Here is a 27,213-nt window from a genome sequence, read left to right on the forward strand (position 1 = left end):
GGGCGGGCCGGGGCGGCGGGTGGTGAGCGGTTGGAGGGTCGGGCTGCCCCGGGCCCGCCATGACCTACACGGCGGAGCAGCTGGACGGCGTGCGGCGGTGAGACTGGGCTGGGGGGGTTGGAGCCGCGGGCCGAGCCGGTGGGGGCGGCGGGGCGGAGAGGTGCCGGGCCTGGGGCCGAGGGGATGCCGGGCTGAGGGGATGCGCCGTGCCCGGCGGTGACGCTGCTCTCGTGTGCGCTTCCAGGATAAAGAGCTGCCGGAACTACTACGAGATCCTTGGCGTGGAGCGGGATGCCACCGAGGAGGAGCTGAAGAAGGCCTACCGCCGGCTGGCCCTCAAGTTCCACCCCGATAAGAACCGCGCTCCCGGAGCCACGGAGGCTTTCAAAGGTGGGGCTGCGACCGGAGCGCTGTGTTGGGCTGCTGAGGGTGATCGTGGAGGGCTTTCCCAGCCCCAGCCGTTCTGTGCTGCCGTTTAAACTCCTGCATCCTCTGCAGCCTTGCTGTGTTGCAGCTGTATGCAAAGCGTGAGTCGGCCCTAAAAAGGCAAAGGTTTCATTCGCTGCCTGTCAAAATGAGGGGTTTTGGAAGGATGTTTCCTTATTTGTTGTGTTGGGGTTGTGTTTCTGTGTGAACTGTTCACAGCTGCTTTCTGACAAAGAGGAAGGAAGAAGATGAAGCAGGCAGGCTGCTCCTTCCAGGTGGTTTGACGTGCACTGTGAATAGATGCACAGGTACTGCTTCGTAAAGATGTGTGCTGGCAGAAAAGCTTGGAATGTGGGTCTGCGTGCCAATTGCTCGCTGCAGTAATAAACTTTGCGTGTGGAGGTGCACTTCTATGTCAGTATTTAGTTAAAAAGCTGCATTCTTCCTCAGCCTTTTGATAGATGAGGACTCTTGCCTTTAAGTTTTCCAAATACTTCACTTCTCTCCATATACTTCAACATTTGTGTCTTTCTCCTGGTAGGAGGTAGGTTTCATAGCAGGTAATCGTGGTGTTCTAATGCTTCTTATGCAAAGGCAGTTCTTTCAAAAGTGAATCAGTCTTTGGGCCAAGAAAACTGTTTTCTGTGACTTGAGCATATTGCTCATCTGCTTACATCCAGAAGTACTGCACTGTAACACTTCTTTTACTTCATCCTCCAGCAATAGGCAATGCTTTTGCAGTTCTGAGCAACCCTGAGAAACGATTGCGATACGACGAATATGGAAGTGACCACGAGCATGTCAGCACTGGCGAAGCCAGGCACTATAATTACTACACAGAATTTGAAGCAGACATTACACCAGAAGAAATATTCAACGTGTTTTTTGGTGGGCACTTTCCAACAGGTTGGTATCTGTCTACGCTGTTCTTCAAGCATCGTGAACTGACGCTAGGCCATAAAGCACTTTGATTGATCTAGTAGTTAAATTATACTTGGAAAAGAGCAAAAAACGTTTTTGAATTTTTTTTTTTTTTTCCTTCCTATCTTATTCTGCCTGTAAATGCTCCTTAAAAGCACAGTTTAAGGTTTTGGTAGCTCCAGTCCCTAAATAGCTCAAAGCCCAGCTTTGCTGTCTAGGAGGGCCGTTGCTGCTGTGACACATTCCTCACCTCCCAGCCTCTCAAGGATTGCTGGCAGCACAAATTAGGAGTAAGAATTTAGGATTGGATTTAGGTTGGTTCTTGTGTGAGCAAAATTTCGTTACCGTCTGTAGCTGAAGACCCTTCTCTTTGTTATTCTTTTATTTTCTCTCCACTGCCTGATGTCAGCTATGATTTGGGAAGCAAAATAAGATGTGAATGCAAGGGGCATGAGGCATCTTTGCTGTTGGTTTTGTCCTTGAGATGTGTTCCTGCATTGTGTTTATAGTAGAAATGGGAAGCCATAGCAGATCAGTGGAATACAGGCTGAGATTAAGAGTAGATCTGGAAGGTGTGGTGAGCCTAGATGTCTTCTTGCCACTATCTGCGTTCATTGACAAATTGCTGTAGTGCTCTTGTCGTTTTTCACTTCAAAGGCAAGCTAGAAAGTAACATGCCAATTACTATAGTCTAAAGCAGGGGGGTTGAGTAATGACTTACAAGTTCCTCCTTGCTGTGCTGTGTGGCGGCATCTTGCAGCTAAGGGAATCTCAAACTGCCTTTGGTATTGAATCAGTAACTGTGCAAGGTGTGTCAGACTCAGTGTGGAGTAACTCCCCCAGCTTTGTGAGCACCTGCATATGACTTTGCTTTGGCCACTGGTGAGACATTCACAACTATAGAACATGGCTGTTGTATGGCTGCATGCAGTGGGATTGCTTGGATTTGAGAATAGAAAACTCAGGAGCTGCAGCAGGGATTTGGATGCTGGTATGACCCATACATAATAGGTAAGGTGACCTGAACAAGTACAGAGGAATTTTTATCCGAGTGGCAAAGAATAAGAAAATAAATATTATTTCATAGCTGTCAGTAATAAACAAAAGGTTCCTTGCCAAAAACATGGCTGGGCCTAAATACATGTGTGTTTTCATAAATGACATTTTGTAATCAAAATCTCACTTTTCAATTCAGCAGTTTTCCAAATAGGCAAAGTTTCTACTTCCCTGGAATAGCTAACATAAAGAGAATGGCTTTCACACCATTGTAATGTTAAGTAGGATTTTCCTGTGTGTGCTGAAGTTTGTGCTAAGCTGCAGTTCTATGCTGGTTTTGTTTTCCTGTGGTACCTTGCTACCACCAGAAATGTGAATAAGAAGTGTTGGTGTTAGATAAAACTCATTCATACAGCTTCTGGGTAGATCTATGGCTCATCTATCTATGGCACAACTTGCAAGTCTAACGGAGGGCTCTACCTGGGGCATAGTGTTGTTGTAATGGCTCTGGGCTAGAAGTTGCACTTCCTTCTCACAAAAGACAAACATGCATGGAAGGAAGAAAGCTGGCAGAAATTCTGTGGGCAACTTTGGATTTGGAAATGTTTTTTCTGAACACCCTGCAAAAACCACTCAACTTCTATTCTTTCACAGCTTGATCAAATACTGTCTGAGTAGCATCAAATGATAGGACCTTTATTTTTCAGGACTGTGCTCTTCTTCAAACCAGCCTCATTAGGCTGGCTTCTGCACTTTGTTAGTGCTGTGCAGTGTTGTGAACAAGCTGGGAAGCACAGGTTTTGACATAGCAGCAAGGGTCAATTCCCCCAGGTTTCTTGCAGAATTCTTTTAGAAATTTGGATAAAGGACAGCATAAAAGTATCACAGAATCACAGAATGGCCTGGGTTGGAAGGGACCTCAAGGATGATGAATCTCCTGCCACATGCAGGGCCACCAACCTCCCCATTTAATACCAGCCCAGGCTGCCCAGGGCCCCATCCAACCTGGCCTTGAACACCTCCAAGGGTGGACGGGGCATCCACAGCCTCTCTGGGCAGCTGTTCCAGCACCTCACCACTCTCATAGTAAAGAACTTCCCCTTGACATCCAAACTAAATCTTCCCTCCCTCAACTTAAGACCATTTCCCCTTGTCCTGCTGTTATCTACCCTTTCAAAGAGTTGATTCCCTCCTGTTTATAGGCTCCCTTTAGGTACTGCAGGCTGCAATGAGGTCACCCCACAGCCTTCTTTTCTCCATGCTGAACAAGCCCAGCTCCCTCAGCCTGTCTTCGTACGGGAGGTGCTGCAGCCCCCTGACCATCTTTGTGGCTCTCCTCTGGACCCTCTCCAACAGTCTTTCTTGTACTGGGGGCTCCAGATCTGGACACAGCACTGCAGATGGGGCCTCACAAGAGCAGAGTAGAGGGGGACAATCTTCTCCCTCTCCTTGCTGGCCACCCCTCTTCTGATGGAGCCCAGGATACCATTTGCTTTCCGAGCTGTGAGAGCACACTGCTGGCTCATGTTCAGCTTTTCATCCATCAAGATCCCCAGGTCCTTTTCTGCAGGGCTGCTCTCATGGAGTGCTCCTTCCAGTCTGTACAGATGCCTGGGATTCCTCCATCCCAAGTGCCAAACCTTGCACTTTGCTGCGGTGAACATCACCAGGTTCACCTGGGCCCACCTTTCCAGCCTCTCAAGGTCCCTCTGAACGGCATCCTTTCCTTTCACCATGTCAACCACACCACTCAGCTTGGTGTGGTCAGCAAATTGCTGAGGGTGCGCTCGATTCCATCATCGCTGTCATTGATAAAGGTGTTACAGAGCACCAGTCCCAACACAGAGCCCTGGAGGACGCCGCTCATTACCGGCCTCCACCTGGACACAGAGCCATTGATGACCACCCTCTGCCTGCAGCCAGTTTCTTATCCATCGAGTGGTTCCCCCATCAAATCCACATCCCTCCAATTTGGAGATGAGGATGTGTTGGGGGCCATGTCAAAGGCTCAAGTCCAGCTAAATGACATCGGTTGCCTTTCCCTTGTCCACCAATGCCGTTACTCCATCACAGAAGGCCACCACATTGGTCAAGCATGACCTTCCCCTGGTGAAGCCGTGCTGGCTGTCTAGGATCACACGCTCATTCCTCTGTGACCAAGCATGTCATCCAGGAGGATCTGTTCCCTGATCTTCCCAGGCACAGAGGTGAGACTCGCTGGCCTATAGTTCCCTCCTTGCTCCCTTTCTTGTCGATGGCAGTGACGTGACCCTTCCTCCAGTCATCTGGGACCTCACCTGACTGCCACGACTCTTCAAATATGATGGAGAACAGCTCGGCAACCACCTCAGCCAGCTCCTTCAGGACCCTGGGATGCAGCCATCCGGCCCGTAGACTTGTGCACATTCAGACTTGTGCACATTCAGTCTCATCAAGTGGTCTCGGACTTGCAGTATTCACAGGATTTACTGCCCCAGTCCCCACCTGGAGGTTTAGGGATGCAGGGCTCAGGGATGTGAGAAACACTGGAATCCTGGCCGCCAGTGACGACCGAGGCAAAGAGCTCATTCAGTACCTCAGCCTTCTCTTCATTTGTTAAAGCCAGTTCTCCTTTTACTAAAGGAGGCACACTTGCTTTGGCCTGTCACTTCTGGCCAATGTACCTGTAGAAAGTCTTCCTATTGTTTTTCACACCTCTTGCCAAGTTCATTCTGCCTGCGCCTTGGCTTTCCTGATCCCATGTCTGCAAGTCTGGATGGCATCCCTGTATTAAATGCATAAAGTGTTGAGTCCTTTTTCCCAAGGCACAAAAATAGATTGGCATTTCTATTGTCACAAGGCCATACATTTCAATTCCTTATTACAAAAATATTCTGAATTTCCAAGTGAGAGAGCTAAGTTGCTATTTAGATATTCATGTGGTGATGTAATCAGAGTTCAAACTTCTAATCAAAACATCGCTTGCCTACGTTGTATTCTTTTCTCATTTTAGGATTGTCAAAAATAAATCAGCTACAGTCAGTGTGCAGGAAAGGAAATCTGAATCGTACCTGTTCCCTCAAAAAGCTGTTTTATTCATCTCTTTCCACGTTATAAAATAATTAAGTGGAATTATTGATAGCTAGATGGAGGAGGAAATAGAGCTGAGTGTGAAAGAGTGTATGCAGTAATTATAGGAAACCACAGTTCACAGCCTGAGTCTGGTGGAGGAAATTAATTCTCCTTCTTAAAGGCTGGGCATGCAAGACAGATTGCAGTCTGTCAAGTGAGTATGACAGAAGTATGAGGTGCAATTATTTTGTGAGCACACACATCTGTGTTTTATTTATTCATTGTTGTACATAATATGCATGTGTTTTTTACTATTGCTGTATATACTCTCTATCCAGCAGTTTCTACAGTTTGATGCAAACTGAGATGGATGAGGAGCAAAATTCACATTTCTCTGGAACGTTTATTGGAATAACTTTGTTTTGACATTAAAGTTTGAGGTCTCCCAAGTGCAATTCAGCCCATGTAGTATAAACCTGGGTAATTAACTAGAGATAGAATTACAGGTAAATACCAGCAACTGGATGAAAATTATGACTCTTTTTGGGCTTCTTTTAACAGGAAATATCCATATGTTCTCCAATGTAGCCAGAGATGCACACTATTATCCACGGAGGCACCGAAATGAAAGAGCATGGACACAGGAGCAAGAGGAAGAAGAAAACAGGCCACAGGTAAGTGGGCTTAAACATTTCACCAGGGTGAGAGGTTGGCATACACCTCTGACACCATTGCAGACTTATGCTCAATGCTTTCTTCAAGTGCTGTACCCAAACAGGTGATTACACAAGGAACTAGATTGTTTCTCTTTTATTGATCACTGCTTTAAGAATAGATCTGTTGATAGGATCACAGGCCCTGGAGTTTCAGCAACCAAGTATTTTGCTGGTGCTTGGTTCTTGCAGGCTTGAAGGGCTTAATAATCTAACAGTGATCAGTCCAAGTGTGGACTGATACTGGATAAGGTAGTATTGCCTTGTCCTCACTGCATATTTAATCCTTCAGTATATTAGCATACAGTTGTAGCCCAGGTCGGGACGGGTCTGGGTTGCATTTCTACCAGCTGAAACCTTCAGATATGGTACCAGGTGTCAGTTATTGCTAATACACCTGTGTGTGCACCCATGCTGCCTACCTTGGAAAAATCTTCCTCCACAGGCAGTCCAGTATCTAACAAGATTGTAGTCAAGGGAAGATGAGCTCTTCCTTGGAGTCCCTTATAGACTGGCTCTGAAGTAGTCCTAGGCAGCGTGCAGACAGCTAAGCTAGGGCACATGAATCCATGAATCCCACCTGCTGCTGTGTTGGGTGTTCTTGTTGCTAACCCAGGGCAGAGTGCAGAACCTAAATAGGCACGTGCTACGTTTTGTTCCTAACCACAAAAGGAAGTTTAAAAGTCAATTAAAAGCTGGACTGATGATCTGCATTTGGTTGCTGACTAGCAGAATTCTTCGATCCTTTGGGCATTTATCACTCTTTTGCCCTACTGCATAAATCCAAACAAACAAAATGCTTAATGCATCCTGCCCCAAGTAAAATTACTTGTGTTCTCTTCACCCTTTACATTTATCCAGTGTTTGGACAAAGATGGAGGTTTTTAGAATATATGTGTAAACTTTGGAAAATGCACAGATGGGAATTGTAATGTTCTTTTGGCTTGGATTTTTAACTGGCAGGCAGGCACAGTGTTGTGGGCATCTATTGCCTTGAGCAAGGAGCTGTAGAAGAGAGAAAAAAAAAGGCTCTGAAAACATAATTGGAAGAAAACGGCTTTAAAGAGCTTTCAGAGACTGTTAGTAAAAGTTATTTTAGAACTAGAATGTCATCCTGGTCAAAATTTGGAAATACTCATCTTTTCTCTGCTTTGAACACACTGTTGATTTACAATAGCCTGACTGCAGTGAATGTGGCACGTTGGTTTCCATCTGTACATTTGTCCACTGATTATGGCTGTTCTTTTCAGAACTCATATTCTGCATTTATTCAGTTGATGCCCGTTTTCATCATCATCGTGGTGTCGGTTATAACTCAGCTGATGGCCACCAACCCCCCCTACAGCCTGTTCTACAAGTCGTAAGTCACTTGGAAATAGTTCTTTGTTTGAGACAGAGGAGGTGGGCAGAAGTGGGTCTTAATGGAAGAGCTGCTAGTTGGTGTTCTGTGCTGCTCTTTCTAGAAAGTGGTGTCAGGTAAGGAAATCCCAGCAGTCTCTATCGATAAGTTCTCCTAAGTAAACTACGGTGAGCTTTATTGCTCTGGGTACTGAACAGATAGAGGTGCTGAGCCAGAAAGCTTAACCAGCTGGTGTGAAATGCTGTTGCACAGTGGAAGGAATGTGGGTGTAGCTTAGCTGCAGTCCTAATCAGCCCCTGGCCTGCCAAGCCCCGCAAGGTCTGTGGGCTGCCTCTCGTGTTCCCATGTAAAGCAATGATTAAATCAGGTCTTGCAATATGATTTCAGCCAAAATGCCACTGGGAAATTTGTCAAGTGCCGCAAATGATTGAAGTTTTGAAATGGTGTGGTTTAACATCTGTAAAGAAGCAGTATTCACAGGTTATGGAGGGCAATCTAAACTAATCTAGAAGCAGAAGGAATGCCAGACCTGCTGCAGTATGAGTTGGTGGGCAGGAGGAAAACTCATATAAACCTCTTGGCATGTGGTGCTGGGAGATGGGAAGCTCTCCAGGCTGGTTTAGTGAACTTCTCTGGCTCTTCCTGAGATAGCAATGGGAGTTGGCAAGGTTTGAAGTACCATAGGTGGGCGCCTACTGCATACAGCAATAGCAGAGCACCCTGCAAGCTCTCCTTGCTCCCATTTAGGAGCAAAACTACTCAGGTTTAGGCCTGTATGCTTTCCACTATCATAGTGTAGCTTTGATTAGCCCAACATCCTTTATTGTTCTTTACCACCAGATGTCAGTATGTGGACCTACGAGAATAAATGGTTGGTGGCTTGTTTTTTCTGGTTTGGATTTTTTTGGTTGTTGTTCTGTTTTCCAGAAAGTGTTCTTGCTATCTGCCCGTCCCACGTGGAACCTCACACACTGGGACTGAGCAGCTAATCTTCCCTGGCTTGCTTCACTGCCTTCCCTTGTCGTGTTGACATGAGATAGCCAGGCTAGAGCCTGGTGTACAGTTACAGATGCTGTTTCTCTAAATCATATCTTAAAAAAAAAAAAGCAGCTCTAAAAGAATTGATGTAAGGAAAGCATACATCTCCAAGGCTTAGTGAGAGAAAAGTTTAAAAAGAGCCCAGGAAATGGAAGGAGCCAACTGAATTCCATGGGGAGAATGTAACCTCCACATTGTTTGCTGCCTGCCTCTTTCTCTGGGCAGTGACTTGAAAAAATGCCTGCGTATTTATGTTCCAATAAGGAAACTCCAAAAAGAATAGTCTAGCCTCTTGTCTGTGCCATTGTGGCCTGTCCCTCCTACAGGATGCTCCACACACCACCAAGGCTACCGGTAATTATAAAACACTGAAGGGAAGTGTAACTAGAATCCCCTCTGTTAATTCTTATTTCTACTAAAGGATCCAGAAACCAGGAAAATGTAAATCCATTTACATTGTGCTCTGCACAATATTGGGCTGCATGCCTTTCCTATAGTCCCTGTATTTGACTTTTGTTTCCCATGGATTTCTGAACCTAGCTTGCCAGAAGTTAACAGCAAACAGAAGAAAGGGTGTGGAGCTTCTGTTTACACGTAAAATTGGTTCTCAGGCTCTGGAATTATCTGAACTGAGCAGTTGAGAACTTGATATTGGAAAGGAGCAGAGTCAGCTCTGATTCAGTTTTTTGTAGATGTCTCCCAGTTCTGTGTATTTTCACTATGTGGGTTTTCTTTTTCAGTGAATTCTGTTTGTGGTGATAAGCCTTCATGGCCTGAGGCTTGTAATTTCCTTAGTGCATGGCTGAGGGAGCTATCGTCCTGCAGAAAGTGACTGTTCAGAAGTAGTTGCAAAAATTCTCTTCTGGGAATATTACTAACAAGATACGTCTCTCAGTTTGTTTGTGTTTGAACAGCTGAAAAATCTGTTTTCTCCATCGTGTTTTCACAGGTCCATAGGCCACGTTATTAGCAGAGAAACAGAGAACTTGCAGGTGCCTTACTATGTTGATAAAAACTTTGAGAAGAATTATCAAGGAGCAGAGCTTCAAGAGCTGGAGAGAACAGTTGAAAAAGATTACATAGACTATATTCAGACCAGCTGCTGGAAAGAGAAGCAGCAAAGTAAGTTGTTTTTCTTATGAGCCCTCAGTAGTTGTGCGGTGGCTGTGCTTCACAAAGCACTGCCATTTGAGCTTCGTTTTCCAGCGCGGCGAACTTCTCAAATCTTGCAGCTGTCTTTCTCTCATCTGTTGTTAACACTGACTTCGTTGAGGGGCTGTCAGAGTACATTTTAGGTGTTTGAAAGAGAAGTGGGAAGTGGATTCTGCCATTTGAGACGCTTTTCCACTCCACTTGTATGCTTGGCCAGCTCTTAGTGAAGATGTTTTAAACACTAACTGCTACGTTTATTTAGCTCTGACAGATTGTTTGGGCTAGAAAAGATATTAATGTTTCCTTCGCTGGGGCAGAATCAGTTTTACTTTGGCTGGCTCTGTGAGAAGGACCTCCAGCTCTTCCTTAGAACTTCATCAGGAGGAGCCCAAAGCCTGCTCAGGTGGCTGTGAACATTTTGCAGTGCTGCTGGTATCGGTTCTCAAAGACAGTGCCTCTGTGCTAATTTTGTGCACTGATTTGCATTTTCTATCTTTAGATGATTTGAGAGCGTGTTTTTCACTGTAGTCTTTTAAAAACAAGAACTGAATGCAGGGAGGGAGACCACAAAAATGTGAGCATTCAGAGTCATTCTTCTCATGTTAATTCTGAGTCAATCAGTGCCACATGTGCAGGCATGCATTGTAACCCTGCACTGGAGCACTTGTAAGTCACTGCTGTTCTTTAATCCAGTGCAAGAGGTAGCAGTAGTGTTGCCCTTCCTATCACAAAGTCTGTGAACCATTTCAAGTAGGTGCTCTTCATCCAGAGGCAGTTCTTTTGCATCACATCAAAATCATGCTTTGAAGAGAACCACACAGCTGTGGACTCTGAAGTTTAAAAGATGAATAAATAAAAGAAGCCTAAATGTGGAAACCTTAAAAACCCCAAACATTCCCTTGATTTTTGGTGTACTTGATTTGTGATATTAGTACACCTGTGGCAGCCTCTATGTACAATGTGCCTATTAGTAACCATAAACATAGGCTTCCTGTGTGGGCTTGCTATAGGAATAGAGTTTTTTCCCCTACAGGAAAATCATATTAATTAATCTCGTGCAAATGAAACTCACTGTGTTGTCCCTTTCATGTAGACCTTGAGCTGAGGAGTGCTGTGCCCCAAAATGAGCAGTGGGGTTTGCAAGTCTGGGGGGTGGTAGTTAGAGGTGGTCCAGTGCTGAATGCCAAGTAATGCCTGCAAAACAATCCCCTCTTGAGATTTTTGCTCTTCCTTTTCACTGTGTGCACGTGGACCACAGGAATGTGTACGATGCCCTCCCTTAGCAGTAGCTGGAGACCACTCTAATTAAACAAAGAAGACACAAGAAGTTTTCAGCATGATTGCCACCTAGGCCCGGGAGAGCAGATACTGAGCACAGCTGAGGCTGTCCTAACTTTAGTACAGCCAAGTTTGTCGATAAATAGAACTGAACACAAGATGGAGTGCTGGGGAAAAGTTATCCGGGACCTTGAGACAGTTGTTAATCAGCTGCTGTTTCGTAACTTTGGCCCGTTGCTTCTTGTGTGTTTAACTTTGTGGTCAGCCTCTTTTTTTTTCCCAGTTGAATGTCTATTAATAGTGCATTTGTTCTATTTGCTGGAGGTACATTTAGCAGCAGCAAAAAGAACACAGATTAGTTACAGGAACAGCTCAAATTACAGTCCTTGCTTTTATGATTTGAAAAGCACTACCTGATGTCCATCTACCTCCACAGAATCTGGAAAAGCAACTGATGTATCAAGATGTTGTTCAGCCAGGCACTTCACAGCAGCCTAACGTGACAGCTTTGGTCTCCTAACATCTTTGATGTGGTTATGGACAAAAGGCAAGCCATAGGTGGTTGTTCAGGCATAGGAGCACAGTTGTGAAGTGAGACTGCAAAGAGCTCAGAATCAGAGAGAATTACAGGGAGGGAACCGAAAGCAGAAAGGAGTATGTAGTTGGAAGTAAGTATTTTAGGAGATCCTTAAAGAGAAGAACTTCAGTCAGGGAAGGTTGAAGAACAGCTGTGTGAAAGATGGGAAAACTTATGGAGCTTATATGACAGAATGAATGCTGGCAAGAAGTGCAAACATTGACAGTAAAAATTTTTGCCCAGTTGGATGAGTACAAACCAAGTGTCTCCACTGCAGAACTCTGAACTGCGAGGCAGTAAGCTGGGTCTGGTTTTGCTCAGGGGCCTTCAAGGCTCTGGACGTAGCACATTTGTGCTCTGCTGGAGTGGCACTTGAGTTACAAAGACTGAAAGTTGATTCCTGACCTAAAATAAGACGTTTGTGCCCTTCAGTTTGTAAAGCTTTTTGATAAATTGATAGAGGGTCATATGGCTTTAAATTTCACTAGGACAGGGCAGAGGACATAAGGCATGAAAGGCCCCGTTGAGAAATTCTTTGTGCTCCAACTGATTTTGTAAAATGAGAGACTTGCAGGGTGTGTAAAAGCTCTTTGAAAAATTGAATGTCATCAGGTAGCCTGTGCTTAGGGGAATTTTGACCTTTTCAGAAACAAATCACTGGTATTGTCAGAGCTGACTCTTCAGGGAGAAAACTATATTAAGACTTCCTTAGCTAATCAGCAAAAGATGCTTCCCTGAGTTGCTGGGGGAGAGTAATTGAAGCAGTGGGATTATTTCAGTTACATGTTGCAAAGCACATTCAGAATCATATTGTTAATGAAAGGGCACGGAGACCTGCCAGACAAGTCCCTTATCTAGCTGCTCACCTTCTGTCATCAATAACAAAAAAACAAACAACAAAAAAAGTAGAATTAAAGGAATTTACAGTGCCTTCTGGGCAAACCTCTTGGCAGACGGCTTGAATCCTGATAGGTGCAGCATGACAAAACCCACCGTGTGTACATCAAAGTATTGGAGTGGGTGGGTGTTGTGGGCCCCTGCAGAATGGGTGCACCAGAAGAGTTGCATTTCTCAGTTCTTTGGGCACGGATGCAGGGCTGGTAACTCCTGTTTGGCTGCAGGCAGCTGACAGCCTTAAGAGAGCAGTGGGAAAAGTGGGCACGAGGTTCTCTGTCCTTTTGGCTCCACTGAAATACTGCTGACAGGTGTGGAGTAACCCCACCCTGGGGTCTGTGCTGGGGAGAGATGGGTGGACATCAGTGCCCGACAGGATGAGATGTCACGCAGTTGTCAATGCTGGTATTGACTAAGAACAGATTTGATCTGTTAGCAGATCAAATGGCGTCCTGCCATTCTATGCACACACAGCTTACGCACACTTCGTGTTTGTGAACAGTTTTGTACTTTGTGCTTTCTTTGTAGGCAGTAAAAATTACTCTTAGTTTTTTGTTATTGCCCAACTGGTGCTCTAGTAGAGTTTTTGGATTACTATTACTCTTTGAATTCTCAAGTAATTATGGAAAGTTGACGGCCTCTCTGGAAGGAAGTTATTTCCATGGAGCTGTGCGTGTTGTAAGGTGAACTTAACTGATCCTAAGGATAACAAAGCAGTGAGAAACAGTTACTTGAAGCTGTCTCATAGCTTCACCCTAACGTGTGCTGTCTTCATCTTTCAGAGTCTGACTTGTCAAATTTGGCCAAGCTGTACAGAGATGAGCGGTTAAAACAGAAAGCAGAGTCGCTGAAACTCGAGCACTGTGAGAAGCTCTCCAGTCTGATCGGAATGCACAAAGGGGGCTGAGCAGGGCCTCTGTCCTTATTTATTGCTGTTTTAAATTATGTTTTTATTTTCCTCGGTATAAAAAGGGAAGGAGTCTATTGCAAAGTCTGAATACCCGATTCCTTCGTGCTGTGCAGAGATGGGCCAACACGAGCTGTGGAGCTGTGTTTGCTTTAATATACTGTACACTCTATTTGGTTCCAAGGACCAGTGGCACTTTGTAAATTAATTCTCTGGGAAATGCTATGAGTTTGAAACGTGTCTCTTTGGTAGTCTGTCTGCCATCCAAACAGCGTGTACTTCCAGGAGAGCAGACAAGTGTCCTGTGCTTGCTGTGTTTCCTATGGACCTGCCGTTCGCTCGGTCACAGCACCGCTCTGTACCGGGTGCACTGACCTCGTCCTGCTGATGCCACCTGGCTGTTCCTGCCTCTGCGGTGCTGCGTGAGGAGATGTGGGTGAAAGGCAGCGAGTCCTGCTGCAGTCTGACCTGCAGTGCTTGATTCGGAGTAGCTGCTTCACTACGGACCTGAGCACACTGCTGCTGCTCTCAGAGGGACCTGACTGCGCGTCCTGGGTTGGGTGGAGAGGGCTGAGCCTTGCTGGGCCTGCGAGCCGAGAGCAGCAACGCTGAAGTGCAGAGTGCATCGATGGCAGCGCTGCCCAGCTGCAGGGCAGGGACAGCCATGTTCACTTCATCCTGTGTTTCCAGTGACATATTTCGAAGCTGGCTGTGTAATTCCGATTCTTATGGGCAAACTCCTCTGCAGCTGTTACAGGGGTCCCGCGTTTTCCGGTATGGTTTTAATGTAGCATCTTTTTACTCTGTTGAACAGTTATGAATGTTTCATTGTAGAGACTAGCACTGCAAAGAAAGAGATCCGTGTAGTCGCGTCTGTGTTGCCTTCGTCCTCCCTTGCGCAGCCAGGCCTTTAAAAGCAGGCCGAGGAGGGGCTGCGCTCGGTGCGTTGCACGGCGGGGCCGTTGCTAGGAGACCGGCCGGCCGCCATTTGCCGCGGGGGTGCGGAAGATGGCGGCGCTGCCGGGGGGGCGGGGCCTGGCTGTGGGCGGGGCGATCGCCGTTCAGGCCGCGCCCCCCGCCCTGTGCTGGGCGCACGTGGGCGCCGTGCCGCTGTGCTCGGTGCGTCCCCGCGCTGTGGCCGGGAGGACGGGCGGCCGCCGGGATCCGGCTGGGAAGCCCGGCACGGCGTCCTCCGTGCCGTACCTCGCCATTTGGGGCACCGCGGTGCCGCCGACCTCGTGGAGCCCGGTCTCAGCAGGGAGGGGTTAAGCACCGGCTGCTTTCAGTCCGTCCCGCGTGTGCCAAGTTTAAATTTAGCCCCCGCGTGAACCCAGCGAGGGGCATCGGGTTGCCTCGGGGCTGGCAGCGCTGCGCGGCACCTGCTGCCACTGCCCGCAAACAGCCCCCAGAGCCGGGGCTGACCCCGCGGGGGTGGCCGGATGGGGCCGGGCGCACCGAGACCTCCGCACCTCCGAACGAGGCAATTAGGCGACTAATTAACACCGTCCTTCGCTCGGCTCCAACGGACCCGGAGGCGTTCGGTGCCGGTTTGGTTTCAAAGCCCACGCTTGCTTCTGGCCGCTCGCTGTTGGGTTGGGGGATGTTATGGGCAGGATCGCTTGGGGCCGGGCTTCGCGTTCCCGGGGTGGGGACGGGATGGGGATGGAGGAGCGGCGCGGGCCCTCAGCCTCCTTCTATGCTGCCGGGGGCGGCAAGCGGCACGGTCTCCGTGTGCTCCCATCAGCCCAGGGGATGATACACGCCCATGCGTCCCGTGGGGCCGTGCTGGCACCCGGCCTGCGGGGTCACGGCGCAGCAGCGAGGGGTCACGGCAGCACCGTCCCCAAGGCAGACCCCTGAGCCGGAGGCGGCGGAGGCATTCCTGCACCTCCCGGCGCTTGGCATCGCCCCCCCCGGCCTGGCGCCTGCCGTCGCACATGTGATTGAAGCTCCGGGCACCGCTGCGAGCGCAGCAGAAGGTCGAGCAGCGCCGGGCCCGTCCCCACCATGATCCCCCGCGGCAAGAGGGACGCGGGCCGCCCTGCCGAGCTGCCCGACGGCGCGGAGCGACACGGGTCCCCCTGGGAGGAGGACGGCCGCCTGTCCGTGCTGCCCCGCGACGACCTTCCCAAGAGCGTGTCCGACTCGTCCATCTCCTCCTACCACTCGGCGCGGTGCTCGGAGACCACCGACACCTTCAAGGACTGCCTGGAGTTCCTGGAAGAGGACGATGCGGGCCGCCTCACTCCCCCGCCGCCCTACGTGCCCCCCGAGGGCCCCCCGCCGCGCGGCCCCGGCTCCGGTCTGCGGGAGGAGCGCGCCCGGCAGCCCCAGCTGTCCGTCACGGCTAAGAATAGCGCGGCGCCGGGCCGCGGGGGCAGGATGGGTCCCATCCGCGGAGATCGGCCGCCCGTCGTCGCCTTCGTGGAGCGGCCGTGCGCGGCGGCACCGGCGGCGATGCTGGGCGAGGGGCGGCGGGCCCGGAGGGGCGGCGGGGCCAGCGACTCGGACGAGGCCGACAGCGAGGTGCGGGCGCTGACGGCCAGGTCCTTCCACAGCCTGTCGGGCCCCCCCGGCGCCCGGCTGGACATGTGCAGCTCGTCCAGCCTCTCCAACTCGCTGTCGGAGGACGGCGGCGGCGGGCGGCGGTGGGCGGCGTGCGGGGAGCCCCGCGGTACGGAGCTGAGCGGCGTGCCGGCCAAGGAGCTGTTTGAGTGCGTGGATGTGGAGCTGGAGAGCGGCGACGCCAAGAAGGGCTACGGCAAGAGGAGGACTGTCCCCAAACGGCAGATCCAGCTGAAGAGGAAGGAGAGGAAGGAGGCGGGGTTCTTCCCGTGGGGGGACAGCTCGGCCCCGCAGCCGCTGACCCCCGCCAGGAAGGAGCCCCCGGGGAAGGGCAGGGCTGGCGGCGAGGACTTCAGGTTCAACTACAAGCAGTTCGTGAAGACGGCCTCCTTGGATGGTGATGGCAGCAAGACCCGGATGGCCTCCAGCCTGGTAAAGAACGTGCTGGCCAAGAAGATGCAGTACGAGCAGCTCATCAAGATGGAGCAGCAGAAGGCGCTGCGGGGCAGCTCCACCTCCTCAGGGCCGTCCTCGGCCGGCACTGACCTACTTGGGGACGGCATGGAGGGCAAGTCCAGCTCGCTGTCCAAATCCGACCTCAGCGCCTCGGCCGAGGACGTGAGGCTGGTGGACATGGGGCTGGGGCACGTCGGTGCCCACCGGCCGGCCAAGGGTGTGGTGCTGAGCGAGGCGACGCGGGAGAACGTCTGCAGGCTGAAGAAGACCTTCAATGAGCTCAACGAGAGGATGCGGTACCAGGAGGTGGTGCAGTGCCAGCGCCTGCCTGCTGCCGAGCCCTCCGCAGAGAGGACTCCCTACTGGCGAGCGCGCGCCCTGTTCGAAGGCCGCAGCGGAGATGGGAAGGTGCCGGCCGTCACCCCCAAGTTTGAGAAGCCGCAGAAACCGTGGCCCAGCTTGAGGCAGCGAGCCATCCGCCCCAGCAGGCCCCAGCTCGTCCCCTTTGAGCCCAAAAGCTCGGTGCCTCCCAACGTGCCGCCCCGGAGCATCTTCACTTCCCAGGCGCGGGATGTGAGGTTGGGGCCACAGAGCCGTGGGGAGGAGAAGCCACCGCCAGCGCCCCGAGAGCCCCTGGGACCCGGGATCACTGTGGGTACCCCTGCCGAGCCGGGCAGCAAAGGCAAGGCGCTGGTGCCGCAGCCACGGGACGTGCGTAAGCTGCTGAAGAGCAGCTACAGCCTCAGCTTCGGTGCTGCTCGCGGACCCCCGGCTCCCGGCCCCAGCAGGGAAAGCACTGGGGAGCCCAAGCCGCCGTCCCCACTCATCATCCACTGCACCTCGGTCCGACGCAGCGAGCCGGCACCGAGCGTCGTGCCACCTGTGGGTGGGGACGTGGGGACAGATGGTGTCCAAGAGCCTGCACCAGCACGCAGCGAGGGCACGGCGGCATCCGTCAGCAGCCACCCGGCGCAGGGCTCACCTGTGCAAATCAGCAAGGTGCAGTCTGTGCGGAGAGAGGCAGCCACCACCAAGAGCCCCCGGCCCGGCCCGGCCGCGTGCCGCCAGCGCAGTGAGATCCATGTGCCGTCACTGGTGGGGACTGTGGAGGAAACGCACGTAGAGAGCCACCTCCATGTCCTGGTCGGGCCTCAGTCCCCGCCTGTGGCTGTGGAGGCCTCCCCGGCTCGGAGCAGTGCTGTGCTGAGGATGGAGAAGACCCTTCTCCTTCCACCACCACCACTGAGCCCCACAGAGGAGGATGAGGAGCGTGGTCACGGTGTCACCATAGGGGACGGCGCTGGAGCGGACCAACAACGCAGCAGCGGGGACAACCCAGGGAATGTCCAGGATGTGAAACCAGCAGTGAGAAGTGCACTGAAGCCACCCACCTGTGAGCAGCCGGGCAGCCAGCTGGCCTCAGCGGGGAACCACGGCCCCGCAGACAGCACTGGCCCCACTGCGCCATTTCAAGCGAGGGAGGCTGGTGAAGGTCCATCTGTTCCCCCTGTGCCACTCGCCAGCAGGCCACCAGAACAGAGGGAGACCGTGGAGCACGTAACGAAGTGGCCGGGAGCCAGTGATCCACACCTTACTGTTGTCCAGGCAGACAACTCCAACTACTTGACAATTCCTGTGAAAGCCCCCAAACCTTCCCCAAAGGTGCCCCTGGTCCCTAGTCCGGGCACCACCTCCTTTGGGACCCCTTTGGTCCCCCACCCAAACAGTGTGTCCTTTGGGACCCCCTCGGTCCCAAACTCGGCCACCACGCACTTCGGGACCCCTTCAGTCCCCAATCCAGCCACTGCACCCATTGGGACCCCACTGGTCCCCCATCCATCTAGTATGCCTTTTGGGACCCCTTCTGTCCCCAGTCCAGCCAGTGCATCCCTTGGGGCCTCCATGGTCCCCAACCCATCATCTTTTGAGACCCCTGTGGTCCCCAGCCTGACCAGCACATCCCTTGGGACCCCTTTGGTTCCTAGTGCAGCCAGCTCCTCTTTTGGGACGCCGTTGTTCCCATACCCACTGGGTGCACCCTTTGGGACCCCTTTGGTCCCCAGCCCAGCTACTCCATCCTTTGGGACCGCTTCAGTCCCCAGGTTGCCCAACTCAGCCTTTGGGACCTCTTTGGTTCCCAATCCACCCAGCACACCTTTTGCAACCCCTTCGGTCCCCAACCCAGCTGGCTCATCCTTCGGGGCCCCCTTGGTCCCCAACCCATCCAGCACACCTTTTATATCTCCTTCTGTCCCCAAGCGGGCCAGCTCATCCTCTGGAACCCCCTTGGTCCCCAATCCAGCCACGACGTCCTTTGGGACTGTTCCATTCTCCAGGCCACTCAACTCAATCTTTGGTGCCCCCTTGGTCCCCAACCCATCCAGCACACCCTTTATGACCCCCTCTGTCCCCGTGCCAGCCAGCTCATCTTTTGGGACCCCCATAGCCAACAACCCAGACCCTACTTCCCTTGGGTACCCGTCAATATCTAACGTGGCCAGATCTTCCTTTGGGTCTCCCTTATTTCCCAGCTCAGCCAGTGCTCCTCTGGGGACTGCTGTGTCCCCCCATCCCGGTGGGGAAGCCCCATGGAGCAAACCCCTCCCTGAGCCCCCCCAGCCCTCTGATGCTCTGGCCGCTGCTGTGCCCCCAGCCCAGCCCCAACCTCACATGGAAGACGCTCCCCGGAGGACCGAGGGATCCTCGCCGAGCAGCAAGAGCACACCGAGCCCCACACGGCCCTTTGCTCCCCACCCCTCCGCACACCGCAAGATGCTCGTTGATCCCGACAGTGGAAAATGCTACTACATGGAAGCGCCACGGCAGCCCCAACTGAAAACACTTTACGACCCGGAGACAGGGCAGTACATGGAGGTGCTCATCCCACCGGTGCCCGTGGCCTCACACGCTGGATTCTACCATGCTCCCTTCAACCCCATGCTCTATGGCACACCCTACATGCCCTATGGCAGCTTCCCAGGGCTGCCAGCAGCCCCGCTGCCCACTGCCTCCTCTCCGGCACACCCTGACCTGCAGGGTCAGCCACCGACCTCCGAAAACCCTGGTGGCTTCCCCGGAACCTTCAGCCCCGATCCTAAGGGTGAGGGGCCACCTGCAGCTGGGGGTCCTGATTGTGGATACCTGGAGAGCCCCTATTACATCCCCACAGGGATGCGGGCCAGCCCCAGCCCCAGCCAGCCCCCAGCCCGTGCCAGCCCTGCCAGCACCGAGAAGGGACCACTGCCCCCGCTGTGATCCCCAAATGCAGTGCCAGCCCACATCGCGCCCAGCCCTGGCTGTAGGAACCTCGTGCCCACAACCACATCGTGGTTGTGGCTGAGCCGGTGTTGGGCACTGCCTGGGCCTGACTGGCTCCTAGAAGGAATGGGGAAAAGTGCCCCAGAGGGTTTCTGAAGTTGTGGGAGTATGGCCACAGCAGCAAAGGGACTGTGTGCATGGCCTCGCTGCCCCCATCCTGCTGCTCCCATCCCAATGGCGATGAACAGAGGCAGCGCAGCCACAGCACAGACTCCTGAAAATAGCAATAAAAGTGCTGGGCCAACATTAACCCTACAAACTCGTCCGTGTCCGCGTTGTCTGTAAAGGGCACACGAGGGGCACAGATGTTCCTTTCAGGGCACATTCAGGGCACTGCAGACGGTGATGGTGCACCAGTGGGGTTGGGGGTCACAAGCCCAGGAGGAGGAGGAGGTGAGCCACTCACAGGGAGGGTCTGGGGGAGGGCGGTGTAGGCATGGCAGGATTGAATCAAACCAGAATTCTGAATTAAACCACAAAGCATAACTGAGGGCCGGACGGCTGCGCAGAGCGTCAGCCGGATGCAGGTGCATCGGCCGCGCATGGGTGCCTGGGGGTGATACCTCCTGCGCCCGCCCCTGTTGCTTCCAGCATGGCTCAGCAGTGCCAGGGCAGCAGCATGCAGGCAGTGCTGGTGCTGTGTGTGGCCCTCAGCCTGGCAGCAAGAACGGGGGCCGAGAACACATGTGGGGACCCTGAGGCCCCATCCGCATCCCACAGCATCCCTGCGCCCCAGATGAGTGCTGAGGAGCGGCTCTCGCCCCACATGCCTGAAGCCCTGCGCTGTGATGCGTGCCACGCCATCGCCTTCCAGGTGCGGGGGAACATCCACCAGCAGCCCTGCACTGTGCCGAGTGCTTCTGGCTGCTGGGGGGTGGATAAGGAGGGTACTGGGTTGGGAGCGGGGTCACAGTGCATGGAGAGGGGCTGTGACACATGCAGAGGTGTCATGGCACATGGAGAGGGGTCGTGGTGCACAGAGAGGGGTTGTGTTGCTTATGTGATCAGGGCTCATGGAGAGGGGGGTCATGGCACATGGCCACATCATGGTCACTTTCTCCTCAATTCCTGCCCCAGCTGGAGGGGCGGCTGAGCCGTGCGGAGGCAAAGAAGGGCAGGAAGGCGCTGAGCGAGTCAGACTACGTGGAGGTGCTGGAGCAGAGCTGCTCGCAGGACTGGGAGCTGTGAGTGGTGCGACCCTTCCGCAGAGTGCAGTGGGTGGTTGGGCCGTGGGAGCAGAACCCAACCTCACGTCCCCCTGCAGTTACGGCGTGCAGGAGCTGAGAGGAGAGCGGCGGTTGATGGGGCCGGGCCTGCCTGGACAGGAGGCAATGAGCGTGGCAGTGATGGGGGGGCCGTGGCCGGGCAGGTGAGCACTGCAGGGATGGGGGAGGACACGGGAACACTCCACGTCCCGACGCTTCCCACTGCCCGCAGGCTGGCCAAGATGTGCCACAGCCTTGTGGGCGAGCAGAGCGAGGAGCAGCTGTACGGAGCGCACCGACGGGGTCCCACCGCTCTGCGGGAGCTGCTGTGCCACGGCAAGAAGGGGCCTTGTGCCCACCTGGGGGGGTCCAAGGCAGGGGGCTCCGCCCCCCCCAAGGCACTGCAGAACGAGCTGTAGCCAGCAGCCTTCATGTACCGTCACTGTGGATGGTTAATGCTTAATGCCTGATGACCTTTGGAGCCAACCGCGTACTGCAGCACCGGACACACGCAGAGGGGACGCCGAGGGAGGTGGCACTACCAGCACCATGCCGGGGACGCCGGGCTGCTGCTGTCGCCATCCCAGCTCCGCATCTGTTAGCACTCGTGGGGACATCCCCAGTGGCACCCGTGCCCCAATCCTGCTGTTACTCTGTAACCCTCCACCTTAATGTTTGACCAAAGTGGCGTGGGCGGCGGTGCCAGCCCTAATTAAAGCAGTTAATCGCTCATCCCTCACCACCACCACACTCCCTGGTTTCACAACCCACAGAGTAAAGTCCTCCCCGGCACAATATAAGCCACCGCGCGGTGACATCCCCGCACTGCCCAGGATGGGAACCAGCTCTGGAGAACTGCCCCAGCCCCAGGTGACAGCGGCTCTGACCCCGACCCCTTCACCCGTCCCCATAGGGCACTGGGGAGGGGGCAGGTGGGGAGGGGCACAGCACCTCGGGATGGCAAAGGGTGGGGGGAGCCCAAGGGGAGTGAGGCCCAGGGGACACACCAGGGACGTGGTGGGACGCTGCGGTTGGAACACAGCACCTGTGGGGTGCTATGGTTGCCACAGGGACAGCGGGGACCCAGCACCCTGGGGCAGCACCCAGGGGCCCAGAGCCCTGCGGGGGTGGCCGGGCGGTGTCCCCACATCCCCAGGAGGCCGAAGCCCGGTTCCCATGGCACACCCGGCACAACACCGATCCACCCATTGCCTCTCTCTGCCGCCAGGACACCACCCCGGCCCTCCCCCCCTCTGACCCTCAGCGCGCCCCCGGGGCAGGCAGGGTGAGCACTGCCCCCATCCCTGTCTCTAAGCCCCCCGGGGCTAGCGGCGGGCTCAGCGCTTCCCCTTCAGCCGTACCCTCCCCAGGGCCCCGTGGCAGACCCTGGCCCTTCCCCGGCCCGGCGGCAGTTTGACATGCTGTACCAGATCGAGGACGTGCCCCCCTGGTATCTCTGCATCCTGTTGGGCTTCCAGGTACGGCACGGCGGCCCCAGCCCCCGCGGCACTACCTGACCTGCTTTAGCGGAACCATCGCCGTCCCCTTCCTGCTGGCCGAGAGCCTGTGTGTGGGCAAGGACCAGCTGACCGTCAGCTACCTCATCGGCACCATCTTCACCTGCGTCGGCATCACCACCCTCATCCAGACCACCGTGGGCATCAGGTAGGGCCGCTCCTGCTGCCCCTGGCCCGCATGCCTCCCAAGGGCTGCAGCCAACCCTCCCACCCCACAGGCTGCCGCTGTTCCAGGCGAGCGCGCTGGCCTTCCTGGTGCCCGCCAAGGCCATCCTGGCACTGGAGAAATGGCAGTGCCCACCCGAAGGTAGAACCAGAATGACACGATGGCAGCACGACACGCTGCCCGCCGGCCTGGCGCTCACCTCCTCCCTTCTCCATCCCCAGAGCAGATCTACGGCAACTGGGTGCTGCCGCTCAACACCTCCCACATCTGGCAGCCCCGCATGCGGGAGGTACAGCCCAGCCCTGCCCCATGTGGCCCCAATGCCGCCCCGCATCCGCTCACGTGTCACCCCGCAGATCCAGGGGGCCATCGTGGTGTCCAGCCTGGTGGAAGTGTTCATCGGGCTGCTGGGGCTGCCCGGCGCGCTGCTCAACTACATCGGGCCGCTCACCGTCACCCCCACCGTGTCCCTCATCGGCCTCTCCGTCTTCCAGGCTGCTGGCGATCGGGCCGGCTCGCACTGGGGCATCGCAGCGCTGTACGGCACCACGATGAGCACATGGATGGTTTTCAGGCCCTTGTGCCAACGCTGCGGGTGGCACCGGAGGCACCTGGTGATCCCTGGCGTCCTCAGGGCCCTCTGCTCTCCGCAGGTCCATCGTTCTCATCGTGCTCTTTGCGCAGTACCTGCGGAACGTCACCGTGCGCCTGCCCGGGTTCCGCTGGGGACACGGCTTCGTCCTGCTGCGCGTGCAGATCTTCAAGATGTTCCCTGTAGGGATGGGGCTGGGGAGGCGCTGAGGAGCACTGCTGCGGGTGTCCCCCCCCCACACGTCCCCATCGCTGCCTGCAGATCATCCTGGCCATCATGGTGATGTGGCTGCTCTGCTACGTGCTGACACGTACTGACGTGCTCCCCAGCAACCCTGAGGAGTACGGCTACAAGGCCCGGACGGATGCGCGTGGGAATATCCTCTCGGTGGCCCCCTGGTTCCGTTTCCCCTATCCCTGTGAGTGACCCACGGTGACACAGACAGGGAGTGGGCACGGCCTCACCAGGGGCACACACCCCAAGGTGGTGGCACAGCCCCATGGCGGTGCTGCTCCCCTCAGGTCAGTGGGGGCTGCCTACAGTGACCTCAGCAGCCGTGCTGGGCATGTTCAGTGCCACGCTGGCCGGCATCATCGAGTCCATCGGGGATTACTACTCCTGTGCGCGGCTGTCAGGAGCGCCTGCACCCCCAGTGCACGCCATCAACAGGTACGGCAATGCTGCAGGGACGGGGACATCACCCTGCACCCCGGCAGCACCCCACTGCCTGCGCCTGGCTCCCCTTCTGTGCCCATGGCTGCTTCATGCTTCCACTTCCAAGTGGTGCAGGGCCACCTCCTCCCCACCGGCACACCCCCACACCTTGGGCACTTCTCCAAAGCTGCCACAGGGAACGGCACCCTCTGTTCATCCCCCAGGGGCATTTTCACAGAAGGCATCTCCTGCATCATCGCAGGGCTGATGGGAACCGGTAACGGCTCCACCTCCTCCAGCCCCAACATCGGGGTGCTGGGCATCACCAAGGTACCCCCCGATCTGCGCGCTCCCCATCCCCAGGGGGTCACAGCCACCTCCACGCACCGCCTGCGTCCCCCCGTGCAGGTGGGGAGCAGGAGGGTGATTCAGTACGGCGCTGGGATCATGCTCATCCTGGGCACCATCGGAAAGTTCACCGCGCTGTTCGCCTCGCTGCCCGACCCCATCCTTGGCGGGATGTTCTGCACGCTGTTTGGTAACTGCACTGCACAGGGAGCAGTGGGTGGCACTGGAGCTGCACTGAGGACTGTCCTGTCCTACAGCACTGCAGCTCCCACAGCACTTGGCCACATCTCTGCTTGCAGGCATGATCACGGCCGTTGGCCTCTCCAACCTGCAATTCGTTGACATGAACTCCTCCCGCAACCTCTTTGTGCTGGGCTTCTCCATGTTTTTTGGGCTGACGCTGCCCAACTACCTGGATGCCCACCCCAAGTCCATCGACACAGGTACCAGGAGCCCCTCACACTATTTGCCAGCAGCATCCTGGTGTGAAGGTGCTTAGGGCGAGCAGGGCAGATCTCTCAGTCTGTGCACCTTAACGCGGCTCTGCTCGCTAACCTGAAGCGGTAAGTGCACTTGTAGGGCAAATGTGACTGAAGTTGGGAAGGCAGCTCCAAGATGCAGCTCAGTGAACCTCAAAGCAGCACAGGAGAGCTTGCGAGTGGGCAGCAGCACCTCTGAACACCATGTGCCCAGCGTGGGAGGCAGCACACGCCGTGAGCCCTGTGCTTCCCATCCCTGCACTCCCTGTCCCGCTCAGCCTGTCCCTCCCGCAGGCATCCCCGAGCTGGACCAGATCCTGACGGTGCTGCTGACCACCGAGATGTTTGTGGGAGGCACCCTGGCCTTCATCCTGGACAACACCATCCCAGGTACGTGCAGCGGGCCGGGCGCGGGGCTGGGGTGGGCATCCCAGCACACGGCAGCTGCGCCTGCTTACAGGCACGCGGGAGGAGCGGGGACTGGTGCAGTGGAAGGCTGGCGCGCACGCAGACAGCACGGCCTCAGCCGACCTGAGGAGCTACGATTTCCCCTTTGGGATGAGCGCGGTGAGGAGGAGCCGCTGGCTGCGGCACGTGCCCATCTGCCCGCTCTTCACCGGCTTTGCCTGGCGGGCAAAGAAGAGCCACGCGGCAGATGACGGCGCGCAGGACGGCGCCGACGGGATGGCTGTCTGCACCAAGGTGTGACAGCGGCGGCTGCGGAGGGGCTGAGCCAAGCGCTGGGCTCCCATCACAGAGCACCGCCCGGGCTGCGAGCCCTCCGCTCCCAACGCAGCGCTGGGGGAAGGTGCTGCCTGTGGGAATGGCATTGGCTTGGTTTAGCGTGGGGCTGCCGTGACAGCAGGGCTCCCAGGCGCCAGCCTCAGTCCACGCTGCCTTGAGACGCGCTCAAAGCCCTGCTGCGGCTCAGCAGCTTCCATCGAGGCGCCGGGAGCACCAGGCTGCGCCGTGCCCTTGGCTCCTGCAGGGCCGCACAGCAGATGCAACTGGTGCTGCACCGGGTCCAGCAATCGGAGCGGTCCGTTTTAAGGTTATGCATTAAAGAAAATCCAAACCCACGGCCCCTGTCATTTCTGACACCGGGTTTAACGCTGAACCCCAAAGCCGAAGGCAGCACTGGGTTGACGCGGCCCTGACACAGCCAGGCACAGGCAGCCTCTCCCTCCCTCCCCACCCCATGCAGAAGAGCACAAAGAGCGAAAGAGATCTCATGGGAGAAGATAAGGATGGTTTATCATAAAATCATATGACTTGGGTGGGAAGGAACCTCAAGGATCACCAAGTTCCAAATCCCTGCATCAGGAAGGCCTGCCAGCCCTTAGGTCAGATGTTACATGAGTTTATCCGTAGCCTCATCCAACCTGGCCTTGAACATCCCCAGGGATGGGGCATCCAGAGCCTCCCCGGCTGTGCCGGCACCTCACCACCCTCTCAGTGAAAAAATAAGTGAATAATAAGTGAAGGAAGGAACAGGAGGGAGATAACCAACAACATGAAGATCCGAGCAATCAAATGCAATCACTTGTCTCCTCCCATGGGCGCACTGGTGCCCAGCAGGCTCAGTAATGGAAGAGCCCTCCCACCAATTGGGCTGCACCAGCAACAGCCAGACCCCAGCATTATCAGCACTGCTTCAGTCACAAACCCAAACACAGCACCCTTGGGAGAGCTGCAGAGAAAGATAACTGTCCCGGGCAAACACAGCACTGACACAAAACAATTCAAAGCCAGCAGTTCCTAAGAGCCAGGGGCTGACTACTTTGTTTCACTGCGCTGATTTGAGCACAAACTGACACAGAGCCAGGGATCGCTCCAAACTCCTCATCTGGGGTTGAGCTCCTGGCTGGAAGCAGAGCCCTTCAGCACCTTCCCACTGACATCTACATGCCAGCTACGTGCCCCCAGCAGACACCACCACTGCATTCACTTCTCCAATAAACCCTTCTATGTTATGGAGTTGCCTGGGATAAGAACAAAGCACAAAAGCAAATCACAGCAAGCCTGGGTGTTTCGCAAGCTGGCTCCAACTGAAGCATTCAGCTGCCAAAAGCCCAGAGCTCAGGGACAAGGGCTGCAAGCAAACCAGCTGCCAACCCTGCAGGGACTCTGGTGGAACCCCAACTTCAGCTCCAGTCAGCTGTATGTGGTGCTCTGCTATTCCCCAACCCCACGTTTGGGAACTTGAACTTAAACAGTTTCCAAAAACAGCAGAAACACCAGAAGAGTTTTGCTACATCTGGGAAGGTCAGCAGATCTGGGAAAGGAAAAGGCAGCTCTGGCCAGGGAGGCCAGGAGATGAGATGGATGCTTTGCAGAGCAGCACTCAGCACATGTGAATGCTTCGGGAGAGCAGATCTGCCAGCTGGAGAAGACTGGCAAAGCAAATTGGTTCTGCTGTAGTACTGGTGCAAAGGCAGTGCCTCTCTTCCTGCTGTACAGCACTGTGATTTTGTGATTTCTGAGGTGTTCCCATTTGGTTTACCCAGAGCTTAAAAGGAAAAAAAAATACATATGTATATATATATATAAACAGGAAGGTTGGGCAAAGTTCTGATGCAAGAGTGGATCAAGGCCCCACC

At 54.6% G+C, this 27,213-nt stretch overlaps 4 protein-coding genes across 4 annotated transcripts; all 4 read left to right on the forward strand.

Annotated features, from left to right (window-relative positions):
* DNAJC18 (DnaJ heat shock protein family (Hsp40) member C18) lies at nucleotides 1-14,179 on the forward strand. The gene is made up of 7 exons (XM_042826439.1): nucleotides 1-97; nucleotides 245-390; nucleotides 1,147-1,332; nucleotides 5,956-6,068; nucleotides 7,358-7,467; nucleotides 9,455-9,627; nucleotides 13,189-14,179. The coding sequence occupies exons 1-7, from the start codon at nucleotides 60-62 to the stop codon at nucleotides 13,311-13,313; spliced, it is 891 nt and encodes a 296-aa protein (XP_042682373.1). The 5' UTR covers nucleotides 1-59; the 3' UTR covers nucleotides 13,314-14,179.
* A 1,136-nt stretch (nucleotides 14,180-15,315) lies between these two features.
* On the forward strand, nucleotides 15,316-19,902 carry PROB1 (proline rich basic protein 1). Its single transcript, XM_042826461.1, has one exon. The coding sequence runs from the start codon at nucleotides 15,321-15,323 to the stop codon at nucleotides 19,587-19,589; it is 4,269 nt and encodes a 1,422-aa protein (XP_042682395.1). The 5' UTR covers nucleotides 15,316-15,320; the 3' UTR covers nucleotides 19,590-19,902.
* A 283-nt stretch (nucleotides 19,903-20,185) lies between these two features.
* MZB1 (marginal zone B and B1 cell specific protein) lies at nucleotides 20,186-21,596 on the forward strand. The gene is made up of 4 exons (XM_042826462.1): nucleotides 20,186-20,466; nucleotides 20,730-20,836; nucleotides 20,917-21,021; nucleotides 21,090-21,596. The coding sequence occupies exons 1-4, from the start codon at nucleotides 20,245-20,247 to the stop codon at nucleotides 21,274-21,276; spliced, it is 621 nt and encodes a 206-aa protein (XP_042682396.1). The 5' UTR covers nucleotides 20,186-20,244; the 3' UTR covers nucleotides 21,277-21,596.
* An 11-nt stretch (nucleotides 21,597-21,607) lies between these two features.
* Nucleotides 21,608-25,692, forward strand: SLC23A1 (solute carrier family 23 member 1). The gene is given in 15 exon segments (XM_042826463.1): nucleotides 21,608-21,727; nucleotides 22,086-22,142; nucleotides 22,213-22,335; nucleotides 22,338-22,522; nucleotides 22,593-22,681; nucleotides 22,762-22,829; nucleotides 22,897-23,078; nucleotides 23,194-23,314; nucleotides 23,394-23,550; nucleotides 23,654-23,801; nucleotides 24,011-24,116; nucleotides 24,195-24,324; nucleotides 24,434-24,577; nucleotides 24,908-25,003; nucleotides 25,074-25,692. Coding segments are annotated over 15 exon segments (1,890 nt in total). The 5' UTR covers nucleotides 21,608-21,691; the 3' UTR covers nucleotides 25,322-25,692.
* The last annotated feature ends 1,521 nt before the right edge of the window (nucleotides 25,693-27,213 follow it).

Source organism: Centrocercus urophasianus, unplaced genomic scaffold (assembly GCF_019232065.1).
Source record: "Centrocercus urophasianus isolate 14NV4802_14NV808 unplaced genomic scaffold, USGS_Curo_1.0 seq_26, whole genome shotgun sequence".
Classification (NCBI taxonomy): Eukaryota; Metazoa; Chordata; class Aves; order Galliformes; family Phasianidae; genus Centrocercus; species Centrocercus urophasianus.

Excerpts from the sequence above, each read along its gene's own strand:
- MZB1 (XM_042826462.1), top strand. The coding sequence starts at position 20,245 with ATGGCTCAGCAGTGCCAGGGCAGCAGCATGCAGGCAGTGCTGGTGCTG. Across the intron at positions 20,467-20,729 it reads GCCACGCCATCGCCTTCCAG|CTGGAGGGGCGGCTGAGCCG; the intron begins GTGCGGGGGAAC and ends TTCCTGCCCCAG. Across the intron at positions 21,022-21,089 it reads GGGGGGCCGTGGCCGGGCAG|GCTGGCCAAGATGTGCCACA; the intron begins GTGAGCACTGCA and ends CACTGCCCGCAG.
- DNAJC18 (XM_042826439.1), top strand. The coding sequence starts at position 60 with ATGACCTACACGGCGGAGCAGCTGGACGGCGTGCGGCG. Across the intron at positions 6,069-7,357 it reads AAGAAGAAAACAGGCCACAG|AACTCATATTCTGCATTTAT; the intron begins GTAAGTGGGCTT and ends TGTTCTTTTCAG. Across the intron at positions 9,628-13,188 it reads CTGGAAAGAGAAGCAGCAAA|AGTCTGACTTGTCAAATTTG; the intron begins GTAAGTTGTTTT and ends TTCATCTTTCAG.
- PROB1 (XM_042826461.1), top strand. The coding sequence starts at position 15,321 with ATGATCCCCCGCGGCAAGAGGGACGCGGGCCGCCCTGCCGAGCTGCCC.